This window comes from Sus scrofa, unplaced genomic scaffold (genome assembly GCF_000003025.6).
Source record: "Sus scrofa isolate TJ Tabasco breed Duroc unplaced genomic scaffold, Sscrofa11.1 Contig54, whole genome shotgun sequence".
Taxonomy (NCBI): Eukaryota; Metazoa; Chordata; class Mammalia; order Artiodactyla; family Suidae; genus Sus; species Sus scrofa.
The window spans coordinates 1-14061 of NW_018085240.1; the positions used below are offsets into that span (position 1 = coordinate 1).

Sequence of the window (14061 nt, forward strand, 5' to 3'; positions counted from 1 at the left end):
TTTCTTTCCTTATAACTGCTGATTATTTTCTTCACAGTACTTATTAGAATCTCATATGATTTAATTTATTTGTTTATCTTCAGTCTTCTTGCACAAAAATATTATCTCCATGACAACAGGGACCTCATCCCTCTTTTTCACTACTTGTCTGGTTGCCAAGAACAGTCCCTGGAATACAAAAGCCTCCATAAACATTACTAGAGTAATTGAATTGCAGTTACAACTGTCCTGCATTAGATAAACTATTTAAATTTCTGAGAACAAAGAACAAGTTTGAACAGTGAGAGGTACTGTGTTATACAAATCTGTTTGCTTCCTGATTTGTGATAGCACCAGTAGCAAGAGACTGGAGAGCAGATGGTTTATCTGCAAACATATTTGAAGCTATTTTACTCCTGAGTTTGAATGAAGAATAATGTCTATATTTGAAAAGAAGGGCAAAGACCTCACTTTTTTCCTCCCTAGAAACCTCTGGAAGCAAATAAGCCTCTCCAATAACCTCTCTTTGCTTTGGTTCTGCATTCCTGCTCCTTCTCTTCTTTGTTACCATTTCCTATTCTGATATTTAGAACATTATTCTGAGAGCAGACAGTGACGGTTCAGCACCACGGACAGCAACCTGCGGGCGTGAAGGCATTTTGAAAGCTCCATTTCATGGTTCAGAACATGAGACAGGCAGGTGTTTGGAGTTAAGACCCCCATATAAATTCCTTTATTTCTCAATGGACTGCATTGAATTTTAAAGGAGAACAATTCATGTCTGCTTTTTATTTGTTTCTTTGTGAATGGGGAATGAATTTGACTTCTTTATCATGAAACTGTTTTCAGCGCCTTTGCATTCCAGTCACTGTGTTTGGGAGGGTGGGTTTATACATACTTTGTCTCATTTAATTCTCATATCAACACCATGAGAGAACCAGATTTAGAGGTAGACAACTCAAGATTTAAATTCTGACTCCAGGGAGTTCCTATTGTGGTTCATTGGTAATGAACCCAGCTAGTATCTGTGAGGATTTGGGTTTGATCCCTGGCCTCACTCAGTGGATTAAGGATCAGGCATTGCTGTGGCTGTGGTGTATGCTGGCAGCTGCAACTATGATTTGACCCCTATCCTGGAAACCTCCACATGCCCCAGGTGTGGCCCTAAAAAAGCAAAAAAAAAAAAAAAAATTCTGACTCCACATTGGAAAACCACTTAACCCCTATAAGCCTCTTTTCTAATCTATAAAATGGAGATGATATCTCCTATTACCCTGGAAAATCCAGTCTAAAACTCCTCTTTATAAGAAGCCTCAGTATTCCTATCTGTGAAACTGGGGTAATAACTGTGTATGGTTGGTACAGTGGGAGATAGGAGTAAGACAGCAAAGGTAAAAATAAGTGTGCTGAATGTGGAAGCTAGCGAGAGTAACCTGATACCAGCAAAGGGAGAGGACTATGACACAGGGTTGAATATGTGGTGAAGGGTAAGAGCAAAACTTCAGAGGACTTGAAAGTCAAACCAAAAAAAAAAAAAAAGTCAGATATATCAAAACCAAAATGGAGATATGTGCAGGTTCACTCTGGTTTCAGGGAACAGTAAGCCTCTGCATAGAGCAATCTCTTCACTCTTTCAATCGACAACTACTCATTGAGTATCTGGAGTATCTGCTATGTGCCAGCACTGTGCTAAATAAGCCATAAGGTAAGGACACAGACCCTGTCTTCAATAAAGCTTACATTCTGGAGAGGGACTATAGATTCCCCACCACAATACACAAATATGTAAGATGCAATTGTCCCTCATTAGTTATACCTATGAGAATTTGAATACAGGTCTGAATAGTGAGGAATGCCATCCAGTACATTAGTTGTTTCTGAGTTTTGTCAAAAGAGTAATAAAAGTTCAGATGTTATGATCTATTTAATAAGAAATTGAATCTCCTCAGCTCCTGAATTTGGATAGAGAAGGCTGGTACATGCTGGATAGAGAAAATAACCAAGAAGCTAACATGGGGGGAAAGAGGGGAGGATTTTTTTCCATTCAGCAGAATGTCAAGTGGGAGTCTGTCTTTTAATTGCTCAGTGCAATGATTCAGGAGAAAAATAGTCTCTAAGTGTTCAGATTTATGCTCAAAAAGCTACCTGATTAGGGTCATCCACCTCCCTTCCCTCACAGGGCTTACATCAGGGTGAAGAATCAGCCCTCATACCTCTCTAGCTCATGGGTTAAGGTAAGAAAAAGACAAGGAGCTAGGAGTTGTGGTCTTGCAGGGAGTGCACTGTGTGGTCAGGGTCTATCCCTCGCATCACCCCTATGCAGGAAGAGAATGGGAACTTTCTCACTGTGGCAGATCATCTCTAAAGACAGCTGCTGACTGTTCCTCCCCTCCCTGTATGCACATACTCCATCAACATGTGGAGTCTCTACTCCACCTGAATCTGGGCTGGCTTTATAATTGCTTTCACTAATAGCATGTGATGAAAGAAATGTGCCAGGACCTCAGAGTCCAGGCTTTAACAGTCCTGGCAGCATCTGCTTTCTCTCTGGGAGGAAACCAGCTGCCATGTAAGAAGTTCAGCTGCCCTGAGACCTCCATGCTATGAGGAATCATAAATTGGAAATATGGTGAGACCATGCAGTGGAGAATTGTGGAAGCTCTACATATGACTCCAGTTGAGCTATCCAAGCTGGTTCTCAGATCTTTAAGCCAACCCAGACTTGATGAAGTATATATGAGTCATCCCCACCATAAGCTGGGAAATACGCTACACGAGAGGACGTAAAGGTCCAGCCAGCTGGATTCTGAGTAAGGCAACTCACACATCATATTCTAATTAGAACACAAGCCGTCAATGACACATCTCCTCTCAATGAAGCCATTGGGTTCAGACTGACAGAAGAAACTGAAAAGAGGAAGGACAGAGGGAATCTGAGGTGGGCCCTGGTGGGGAGGGGTGGAGACAGAGGGTGTGACAAGCTTCCCAGAAAGTCCCTAGACATCATTCCCAGTCCTATTAACAAGAGTAATTTATGTTGTTAAAATGAACCCTCACTGATGATTTTCCAGATGTTATGGATCTATTTAATAAGTAATTGAAGTCCAGAACTGGGCTAAATAGCTGCCATACATAACCTCATTTAATTCTTACAAAGGATGCTATAATCTGACCATTATTAGAATCTCTATTTTATAGGTGAGAAGATCAAGGCTCAGAGAACTCAGATGACTTGTCCAAGATCACACAGCAAATGGCAGAACTAGGATTTGAATCCAGGTCAATCTGGCATCATAGCGCAAATAAACATCAAGATCTGGCAAGTGTGGTGCAACAGCTATTATTTTAATTGCTTATTTAAGTTTTATTGGACTTTTATTTTCAGTGCACATTCTTATTCAACACAAACTTCACTGGCAATTTTGAAGAAAGTTTAAGTAAATATAAAATGTGTCTGTAGTGACAGAATACTGTTTTGTTACATTGTGCTTTTACATTTTAATTATCAAAATTTATTTTTGTATATATAGTGAGAAAAAAGGGAAAGTATTAATAAATAGATTTCAATCTTCCACCCTTAGAAGTACTAGGGAAGAACAAAAAGAAGAAAGATGATATCTGAGAAGTGCTTCAGAGTTTTTGCTTTACTGCAGCTTTCAGACTGCAGTAAAGATTCTAATTCCTTTGTGATTATTTTGGACAGAGTAATGTTTCTCTGAAAGTGACATCATACCTACCTAAATGTGGCTGCAAGATAACTGGGCTTTATATGAGCTGCAAAAATGATTTTTTTAGTTTTCTCAAAAAGCATATCACTTGCTTATTAATAAAGTTACACACTGAAGTGAGGCAATTTAAGGTACCCTTTCTTTTTTATTTTTTTAAGGGTCACACCTGAGGCACTTGGAAGTTCCCATGCTAGGGGTAGAATTGGAAATACAGCTGCCGGCCTCTACCACAGCCACAGCATCACCAGATCTGAGACAAGTCAGTGGCCTACACCACAGCTCAGAGCAACACCAGATCCTTAATGCACTGAGCCGGGCCAGGGATCACACCCATATCCTCATGGATACTAGTTGGGCTCTTTATCAGTGAGCCACAGTGGGAACTCCTTAAGTTAACTCTTTGAATGTTGAGGCCACATAGTAAAGTTTACTTTGGGGTTTACCATTACGCACTTTGGGCTGGGCAAAATTCTAAGTACTAGAGATACAACAATGAATTTTTTAAGTCCCTCCTCATGTGGCATTTAGGTACTAGTGGGAGAAAGCAGTTGAACAGAACACAAAAGCTGTAAGTACTATGAAGTACAGAAAGTAGGCTGAGGAGCTGAAGAGAGCCAGGCTACCTTAGTCTGGGCAGTCAGGCAAAGCTTCTTGGAAGAGGTATCACTGGAGCTAAGATGTGAGTGATAAGAAAGAGTTGCATGGGAAGATGTGGGCAAAGATCTAGGGCAAAGAGAACACCAACTGCAAGGGTCTGTAGGAGGAACAAGGATGGCATGTTTAAGGAGTGGGAAGAGAGCCACTGTGGCTGGAATGTGATAAGCAAAGGGAAAATTATACAAGGTAGGACTAGAAAAAAAGGCAGGCATTGGATTGTAGGGCTTTATGGTCACCATAAGAAGTTTAGGTTTTACTTTATTGAGGTGGGAAGCAGATGTTCCCTTGTGGCACAGCAGGATGAAAATCTGGCATTGTTACTGAAGCACCCTGGGTTGCTGCTGTGGTGTGGTTTTGACCCCTGGCCCAGGAACTTCCACATGCCATGGGTGCAGCCAAAAACAGAGAGAGAAAATGACAGAGGGAGGAACAGATGGAGGGAGGGTGAGGAAGCTATCAAAGGCTTTAAATGAGAGCGTGAGATAATCTTCCTACCATATTTAAAAGATCAGTCTGGCTGTATTGTGAAGAATGGATTACACTGTGGGAGAGGATGAAGGCAAGAGTGGAAGTAAGAGAACTTGTTCAGCAGTTATTACAGTGGCCTGGCAAAGCTGATGGTAACTGAATATAAGAATCACTCCTGGAGTTCCTGTTGTGGTGCAGTGGTTAACAAATCCAACTAGGAACTATGGGGTTGCGGGTTCATTCCCTGGCCTTGCTCAGTGGGTTAAGGATCTGGCATTGCCATGAGCTGTGGAGTAGGTTGCAGACACAGCTCAGATCCTGTGTTGCTGTGGCTCTGACATAGGCCAATGGCTACAGCTCTGATTTGACCCCTAGCCTGGGAACCTCCATATGGCACAGGAGCAGCTCAAGAAAAGGCAGAAAGACAAAAAAAAAAAAAAAAAGAATCACTCCTGACAACTTCTACTCATTTACTGGTATGTAAGAAAATGCCTCTTACCTATTTTTCAGCCTATCTAAAGTTATTTTTTTTTTGAGGTTACAATATCCTCTATTTCCAGTTTCCTACTTCCCAACAGACACATGTATATGTGTACATACATCTCACACACATGGTTATAAACATACATTTGGAGCATGTGAACTGACAGATATCAGTTTGAAACATCTCCAGAGCCTGAGATTCACACACCTTGTCTCTGGTCTGATTTCAAGTGCCTGTTTGTTTGGGGCCTCAAGGCAATGGACTCACAAAGCATCACACTAACAGTCAATAGCTAGTTCCCAAGACTGAGATAAGGAAACAGTCACCCCATACTCCCAGCTCTTACAAGTGGTAACATCAGATGACTTTATGACAGTGGTGCCCCCTTGAGTGACCATGAGGCAATACAACATGGAGATGGAAGCTGACCATCAAGCTGAACTCACCAAGGCAATGGAGATGCTGAAACGGCCTCCACACTGAAGATGCCATCTGTACAGAAATGGGAAGAACACGTCTGGGAGTAGAATTCAAAAGTTGTGCTTTGGGCTTGTGCACTGCCTCAACAGCTGCCATTGATGCCCCCTCCAGTGCTGTCCAAACCAGAGATCCTGGGATCCTCAGGCCCTACTTCACAGATATGATTAAAGGAGTCCAATGACTTCAGGGGCTGTTTGTCTAAAAGTGAAAGGAGAACTGAGAGTTTTAAAGTGACAATTTCATAGTCCCTGGCATGCTCAGTGGTTAACAAACCTGACTAGGATCCATGAGGATGTGGGTTCCATCCTCGGCCTCAATCAGTGGATTAAGGATCTGGTGTTGCCAGGAGCTGTAGTATAGGCCACAGATGCGTCTCAGTTCCTGTGGTGCTCTGGCTGTGGCATAGGCTGTCAGATACAGCTCTGATTCTACCCCCAGCCTGGGAACCTCTATATGCCATGGGTACAGCCCCCAAAAGACAAAAGACAAAAAAAAGTGACAATTGCATTCCAACTTGTGATATCTGAAAGTGCCTAGGACTGCTGTTAATATACTTGAAAACAATTCCTAAGGATGGGATGTGTGTGAATCTTTATATAAGGCATAGTGCTACTTTCTTCACACTTAATAAAGAATGCATTTATTTCCTATCAAGATCACTTTGCTTCAATATTTGACTATGATTAAAAACCATGTGACTGTAAATGCAAATAAATTATTCACAAATTACAAATTATTTCTTCTCATGGGAAAGCTTCATAGGATGCCTCTGCACACTTGTTCTCAAGCCTGAAATTCAGCCCTGTACCCAGGGGAGAAGCATCAAGCCAAAGTGGCTCTTTTCTGGATTTGGGACACAATCAAAATGAAATCTGGCTTTTGGAAAAGTTTCCATTTTCCCTGACCACTCATCCTCTCATTCTCAAAGATACAATTTCCACTCCTGTGATGCCACCTGGGAATCTGAAATGCTTAAATCTCTTGGAAGGTCCAGAAAGCCCTCCTGATGCCAACTTCCTTTGAAGAGTATGCCTGCAAAATCCCTCATTTGTACATGGTTGCTGGCAGTAACTAGCTGTTTGGATACATGTTAATTTATCTCTAGCAGGTAGAGAAGGAAAGGGGGACATGTTGGTACTCACAGGGTCTTTTTGCTTAAAGTCTTCCAGGGATTCTTAAAAAACTGTCCTAATACCATGCAAATCCCCAGTCTGTGTTGGTGGAATAATGGGCTTATCTTTCATGAGTGGATTAGGCTTTTCCATTAGGAAAATAAAATTTGTTGGCTTTAAGCTGTCAAATCTATTAGTTTTGGGTTTCTTGGCAAAGTGACTTACTTGCATTGGGTTCAGAGTAAAGCATTTTCATGCAATTGTTTTTTGTTTTATTTACCTATTTATTGTTGGCCACATCCACAGCATGTGAAAGTTCTGAGGTCAGGGATCAAACTATGGCCACAGCAGCGACCTGAGCCACAGCAGTGGCAATGCCAGATCCTTAACCTGCTGAGCCACCAAGGAACTCCATGATTGTTTTTTATTTTAGTATTGGGGTCATTTGCTACGGGGAATGAAATGAACTCTGATGAATTTAATCCAAGGACTTAAAGGAAGGCTTTTAAGAACTCATAGACTCATCAGGAAGGGTATCAAATTAAGTGTAGAAACCAGGCAGATCTGGAGGCTCCAGCACAGCCTCATTGGCAGAAGTTCTCATCCAGGCTGCATAATAGAATCATCAGGGGAGGTTTTCAAAGATTTTAAAGAATATTGACGTCTTCACCTCATCCTCTGGGACTCTGATTTAACTGGCCTGGGATGGGGCTGCTTTTGTTAGAGACTTGCTGTTAGAAATGACTGCTCTTTGCATATATGTATGTGTGACTGGGCCACATTGCTGTACAGTAGAAAATTAATAGAACAGTGTAAACCAAGTATAATGGAAAAAATAAAAATCATGTACAGATAAATAAATAAATAAATAAGAAATGACTGCTCTCCAGTCATCATCAGTCCCTTAGCCATACTACTCAAGACTGAAATCCCAGAGAAGGGAGGGTACTACTGACTTCCTTTGATTCACACACATGCCCCGGGGCTAGGGGAGAACAGGGCACCTGGTTATGAGTCATTGGGGAAAAAGTAATTCCCCAAAACAAGACTGGGTACTTTTCAGAGAGCAAATGGAAGTTGGGCAGCCAAAATATCAAAATGACAATTCTCTATGATTTCACTTTTAGATATAAAGTCATAATTGAATTGCCACACAAGCCAATGGAGTGCAGATTCCATGATTCTGGAATTTTGTGTTTTTTTCTTTGTTTTTTTCTTTTTAGGGCTGCACCTGCAGCATTTTGAGGTTCCCAGGCTAAGGGTCTAATTGGAACTACAGCTCTCGGCCTACATCACAGCCACAGCAACACCTCATCCTTAACCCACTGAGTGAGGCTGGGGATTGAACCCACAACCTCATGGTTTTTAGTCAGATTTGTTTCAACTGCACCACAACAGTAACTCCTGGAATTTTATGTTTTATCAGGACCCCCCTTTTCAAAACAACAGGATCTCAAAGAGATAGATACATGAACAATGCCCCTAGCATCACATTAATGTTCATGGTCAAGTTTACCATCCCAGCTGCAGCTCAAATGAAAAACACACCTTTGCTGCAATGAGCCATGTGCCAAGGAAGGGGCCCAGACTTTCTCTTATCACTTTCAGGACCTGGAGGTGCAAATCAGACAATGAGGATTCCTGTTTTTTCTATCTTTAAATTAGAAATCATGATGACTGCATGGACTCCCACTAAAAAAAAAAAAAAAAACCACTGTGTTTTCCTGACAACAAACATCTCCCTCTCTGCCTTCAGAATCATTACTTCAAATGCTCATAGTAACCAAGATGAAAACTGTTTCTCCAAACAGCGCTGAGCACTTGGTATTCATCTCATGACAGTACTGTGGGTGGATCGAATAATGAATAGAGTATATGGGACAGAGAGTTTTTGATAGGAAATATTTTACCTGTGTCTGGGTCAATAAAATCCAATCTTGCTAAAGAAGCAGAACCAACACAGTGACCTGCACAGCACAATTATCACCACTCTTGACATCTCTGATGCCTCTGAGATTGTTTCAGCATTTGAAAAGAAGCCAAGCTTTCTCTGAACAGCCTAAATAACAAAAGGTAGAACCATATCCATGACTAGCCCATGGGAAATTCCCCTTTGTGGGAAGTCAGTCTCTTTCACCCCATCCTTCATCCCCATTCCCAGGAGGAACCCAGAATCAGGGTGTCTCTGCAACCAAAGGGGCAGGAAAGCACCCCCTGTCCTTCCTCAACACCTGGACTTCTCCTCAGCAGAGCCGGGTTCCAGAATACTTACGGCTTTCATCGTCCATCCCGTCCACCTGTGATGAGAGAAAAGAAAACCCTATAAGTGTCACAGCATCCTCTGCACTGTGGCCACAGGTCTTCCTGTGGTTGCGGACCGCAGGCACACAGACAGAAGGCAGAGTTGAGTCTGTTTCCCCAAAAGAAGACAGCAAAGACACCTGTGGAAAAGGCACCAGCTTTTCATGGAAGACCTCCCAAGTCCACGTTCATTTAAAAAACATTCAGGCTTCTTTGGAGTTCCCGTCGTGGCGCAGTGGTTAACGAATCCGACCAGGAACCATGAGGTTGCGGGTTGGATCCCTGGCCTTGCTCAGTGGGTTAAGGATCAGGCATTGCCGTGAGCTGAGGTGTAGGTTGCAGACGTGGCTCGGATCCCGCGTTGCTGTGGCTCTGGTGCAGGCCAGTGGCTACAGCTCCGATTTGACCCTGAGCCGGGGAACCTCCATAGGCCACGGGAGTGGCCCTAGAAAAGGCAAAAAGACAACAAAACAAAACAAAACAAAACATTCAGACTTCTTCAAAGACAAATGCTCCCTATGTACACTTGGGAACTGATGTGATCCCTTTTGCCAATGCCCCTTGGAAGGAGTTATTGGTTGGTACCAAACTTTGACTCAACATTCCTTCAAATAGGAATCTGCATATATCCTCTATAATGGACTTTCTCAGATTTCCTTTTCTGAAGTAGGCACATCCAAGAAGAAAGGAGGCACCTTTTTAAATCTCTGATCAAGAAAGGTGAGCTTACCTTGGGGACAAGCTGGTCGTCCTGCTCAACCAGGTCGCTGGCTGGGGACTCCTCGTCATTTTCAAGGGATGGGCCCGCCTCCTCTTCTGCCTCGTCAATGCAGGCAGCCTCCTCCTGCACCTTCTCAGTTCCCGGCCCCGCCTCCTCCTCATTTGCCCCAGCCAGGGCCTCAACCTAGGTCTTCTCACTCCCGCCGGCCTCCACAACATCATCGAGGGTTGCTAGGGGGACACACAGTCACTGTCAGCAAGGCGGTGGTGCTGCTCAGGAGGTACTCTGGGCACCTCACCTGACTGGACATGGGCTGGGAGTCAAGGGGTGGGGGTGGGATGAAGCATGGATGGAGCTTCTCTTGGCCCATCCTCCCGGGTAAACGTTTTGAAGGACGGCAGAGAGCACCTTGAAAGACCTGAGAAAGGGAGCCTCTGCCTCTCTTGCTAAAGGGAACCTCTCCGTGGCATATTCTCCATCTGAGAAATGGCCAACACGAGCATGCAGGCTCTGCTGCCATGACAGAGTCTCGTGAATCCTCCTGCCCATTTTCCTCTCCAGCCACATTCCTCCATCTTCTGAAATGGCAGGAGATCATTTCAGCTTCCCTACTCTTCCCACAGGGTGCTCCTGTGTTCACACTCCATCCTCTGGGATGTTTCGCCTCTTTTCTTTTCTTAGATACATAATGCTTCTCTTTGGAATACTTTGGCAATAGGAAACTCACGGGGAGAGCAGGCCTTCCCAATGCTATGTACTTTGCACCACTGTCCATAACAACCTTTCTCATCGTTAACTCATAGGAACTCTGCACCCATTCAGGAATGACTCCCCCTTCAGCCCTGCTGCCAGGTCTTAGCCATTTCTACTTTCCATCTCTGACACTCTGCCGAGTCTGGTTACCGCTATACGTTGAGTTGCACGAAATTTCCTTCTCTGTGCTGCCTGATTTCTCTATTTTTTTTTCTATTAAAACTTGTTGCTTTTTAGGGCCACACGCATGCCATATGGAGGTTCCCAGGCTAGGGGTCTAAGAGGAGATGTAGCTGCCATTTTATGTCAGAGCCACAGCAAGGCAGGATCCCAGCTGCATCTGCCACCTACACCACAGCTCATGGCATCTTCGGATCCATATCGCACTGTTTGTGGCCATGGGGCATATTCACAATCTCATGCTTCCTAATCAGTTTCACTGCTGGCACGCCATGATGGGAACTCCTCACATTTGGTCAAACAGTGTTTACTTTTTTTTTTTGGATAATCCTTTTTGTATCCTATTTAAAATTTTAATTTTGTTTCAGGTAGAATACTGTTCTCTTCTGGTCACATATCGCATTTGATCTGTCTCCTGATCTCTTGTCATTTGTAATTGGTTTCATCTCTTTGCTGTAGGGAATAACGTGCTACTACAAATGGGAGTGTACATGTTCTCTATGGTAACATACTGGGGCCTCCTAATATTTTGCATGTGTCCAACCTCAACTACTGGCACAGCAAAAAAACTGAATCTGAATGTAAATGGGGAACTTTTCATTAATTAAAATTGTAGGAATCTTTTGCTGCTCAGTGTACAAAATGAGTTCCCCATTTAGTGATGGACGTTGTCATTAGTGAAAATTGGAGGAATGGGTTAGAGGAGCTTTCTGTAATATCCACCATTTCTTGTTAATATAATCTTGTTCTAAATCATTTCTAGTATTGTTTTCAAATTGGGAAATGTGGTTCCATGCAGGGATCTATTACAACTGGAAATATTAAATAGCAGTAAATGTCATAAAATGAGTGAGGTCACCTTTGCTATTAACCAGGAACCAAATGTCGATTTTAAATGAATCATTATTTCCATAGTTGGGCAATTACCAACTGAGTTATTCAATTTATTTTTTCCTTTTTTGTCATTTTGCCTTTTTTAGGCCTGCTTCCCTCAGCATATGGAGATTCTGAGGATACGGGTCTAATCAGAGTTGTAGTGGCCTACAGTGACCACTGCCACTGCAACTCAGGATCCGAGCCGCATCTTCAACCTACACCACGGCTCACGGCAACCCTGGATCCTTAACCCGCTGAGCAAGGCCATAGATCAAACTCACAACCTCATGGTTCCTAGTCGGATTTATTAAGCACTGCGCCACGACGGGAACTCCGAGTTATTTCATTTGAATTTGCATCATGGAATAAAAGAAAGATATGGCTTATCATTTGTAGAGTTTGTTCTGAAATTTGGAACACTGAATGAACTAGAATCATTGTTCAGGCCTGGATGTATTGAGTCAGGTTCCACAGTACCTTCATCTGGCTCATTGGCAGGGTACACCCTGTTGTGTGGCCACCATGGGATTATTCCAGCCAAGGTGGTAAAGAACAAAATTGCCCTCAGACTCCTGAAGCAAGATCCTAGGTTTCCAAAGCAAGATTCTGGAAAATACATGACAACAGAGAGAACGAGTGACATCCTGATTGCAGAAGATAACAGGGAAATGACTAATAATTGACTCCCAGGCCAAGCCCTCAAAGCCCATAACACCCAGCCACACAGAAGAGCCAGCAGAATCCAAGTTCTACTTAGAAAGATCTTTCTCTTTGGGGTGCACTTCAAAACATTACTTCCCCACACAGGTTTTGTGTGAAAATGCCTCTTGGTAGCGGAGACAACCTAGATAATGACCATGCAGAATGGTCTGATGTCAATCCCATTGGTTGACTGATTGATTGTCACCACTCCCAGGGGATGCAGTGGTTCCCAACCCAGGCACTTGAATCTGCACCACAGAAGGGATCGAACCCTCGATCCTTAGCCTCTAGGACACTAGGGAACTCCTCACATCCCCTGTAGAAGAAACACATGCCACAAAAGGAGATGTACATCTGTCTGTGCCTCAGTTCCCTGTTCTGGGCATCCAACTCTGGGAACGCCCCTTCCCTCAGGACACACCGTGAGGACACAACAGGACAGGGAGGCCAGAAATCCCAAACATGCAGAGCCAGAGAGCTGCCTTCTCACCCACCACCTGACACTCACTCGACCAACTTGGTCTCCAGGATCAAGGGCCTGGGAGAGCTTTGGGTGCCACCACTTCAGGTCCCTCAAGGTCAATAAAGGAAACCAAGTCAACAGCTCTTGTGCACTGGGCCCTCACGGTGCAAATCACAAAGCAAACTTGCACAATGGGCAGAGACCAAAGCAGGAAGGAGCAGCTTTGGGAGGGAAAATCGATTCTCCCTCTCAAAGAAAAGGAGAGAGGAATACAAACACAGCACAACAAAGACCAGGGACCCAAGTCTTCTTCGTGGTATCCATTTCACAGGGGAAAACACCACAGCAGAGTGCCACTCATTAGGCCACCCACCCACCCACCCGCCAAGTCCTATCCCCCACTTCCTCCCTCTCCCGGCAGCAGGTGGACCCTGGTGCTCCCAGGAACCCTCTCCCACTGGATCCCATTGCGTGCTCTTCCCTACCTGCAGCCTCCTCATCCTGGCGGCTGCTCATGCTCTCCACCACTGACTCTGTAGAAATACACCACGCGGGGAATTGAGTTAGAAAGAGTGACCCTCCCATTCCTCCTGCTTCCCTGAGGTGACTGCAGGTTACAGAGCATCACCCTGGTTTTTCCTCCAGGCTCCCAGACCTTCCCTCTGCTCCATGGACTGAGACCCTTCCACACAAGGTGAGCACAGATGCCAACATTCGAAGGACAGCAACGTGCTGAAGGAATGACCTTTCAACTTCTTCCTTCTATGGCCCTTTATAGCTCCTACCTCTAAACTGACACACCTGAAATTCCACCTCTACACACACTGAAAAGGGGATAGCTGAGTAAGCAATTGAACGGTGCTGTGTTTTATATGAATGGATTGCACTATTTATTACAGAATTCCATGAAGTATAAAGAGGTGATCTGCCAGTGACTGCCACATCAGGCATCGTGTTCAGGGTGGAGATTCAAAGATGAGCAAGATATGACCTCCCCTCCCCGGACATGCTTTACTGCAGACCAGTTGGCTGGTCTGACCTGATCATTCATCTGTATGTATCTCCTGTGCTCATGAACCTGTGCCAGGAATTCTGGGAGGCCCTGCAGACACCCAAAGAGAGATGGCAACGGTGACATTCTAGACCGATTCCTAGCA

At 44.0% G+C, this 14061-nt stretch overlaps 1 protein-coding gene across 12 annotated transcripts in view; it reads right to left on the bottom strand.

Moving 5' to 3' along the window:
• Window positions 1-5561: 5561 nt before the first annotated feature.
• The window catches only part of LOC100521600, a 54326-nt gene continuing 45826 nt past the window's right edge, over window positions 5562-14061 (bottom strand). For 3 of the 12 annotated variants that reach the window (XM_021082153.1, XM_021082154.1, XM_021082159.1), the window contains 3 exons: window positions 13390-13437; window positions 12217-12345; window positions 10059-10160 (listed from right to left, as the gene is read on the bottom strand). In XM_021082153.1, the coding sequence (XP_020937812.1) occupies window positions 10114-10160; window positions 12217-12345; window positions 13390-13437 (224 nt within the window). In that variant the 3' untranslated portion in view covers window positions 10059-10113. Of the gene's footprint in view, window positions 5995-8456; window positions 8601-8818; window positions 8968-9180; window positions 9206-9939; window positions 10161-12216; window positions 12346-13389; window positions 13438-14061 lie in introns of those variants that run through there. The other 9 variants (XR_002341266.1, XR_002341268.1, XM_021082158.1 and 6 more) reach the window with 7 other exon arrangements.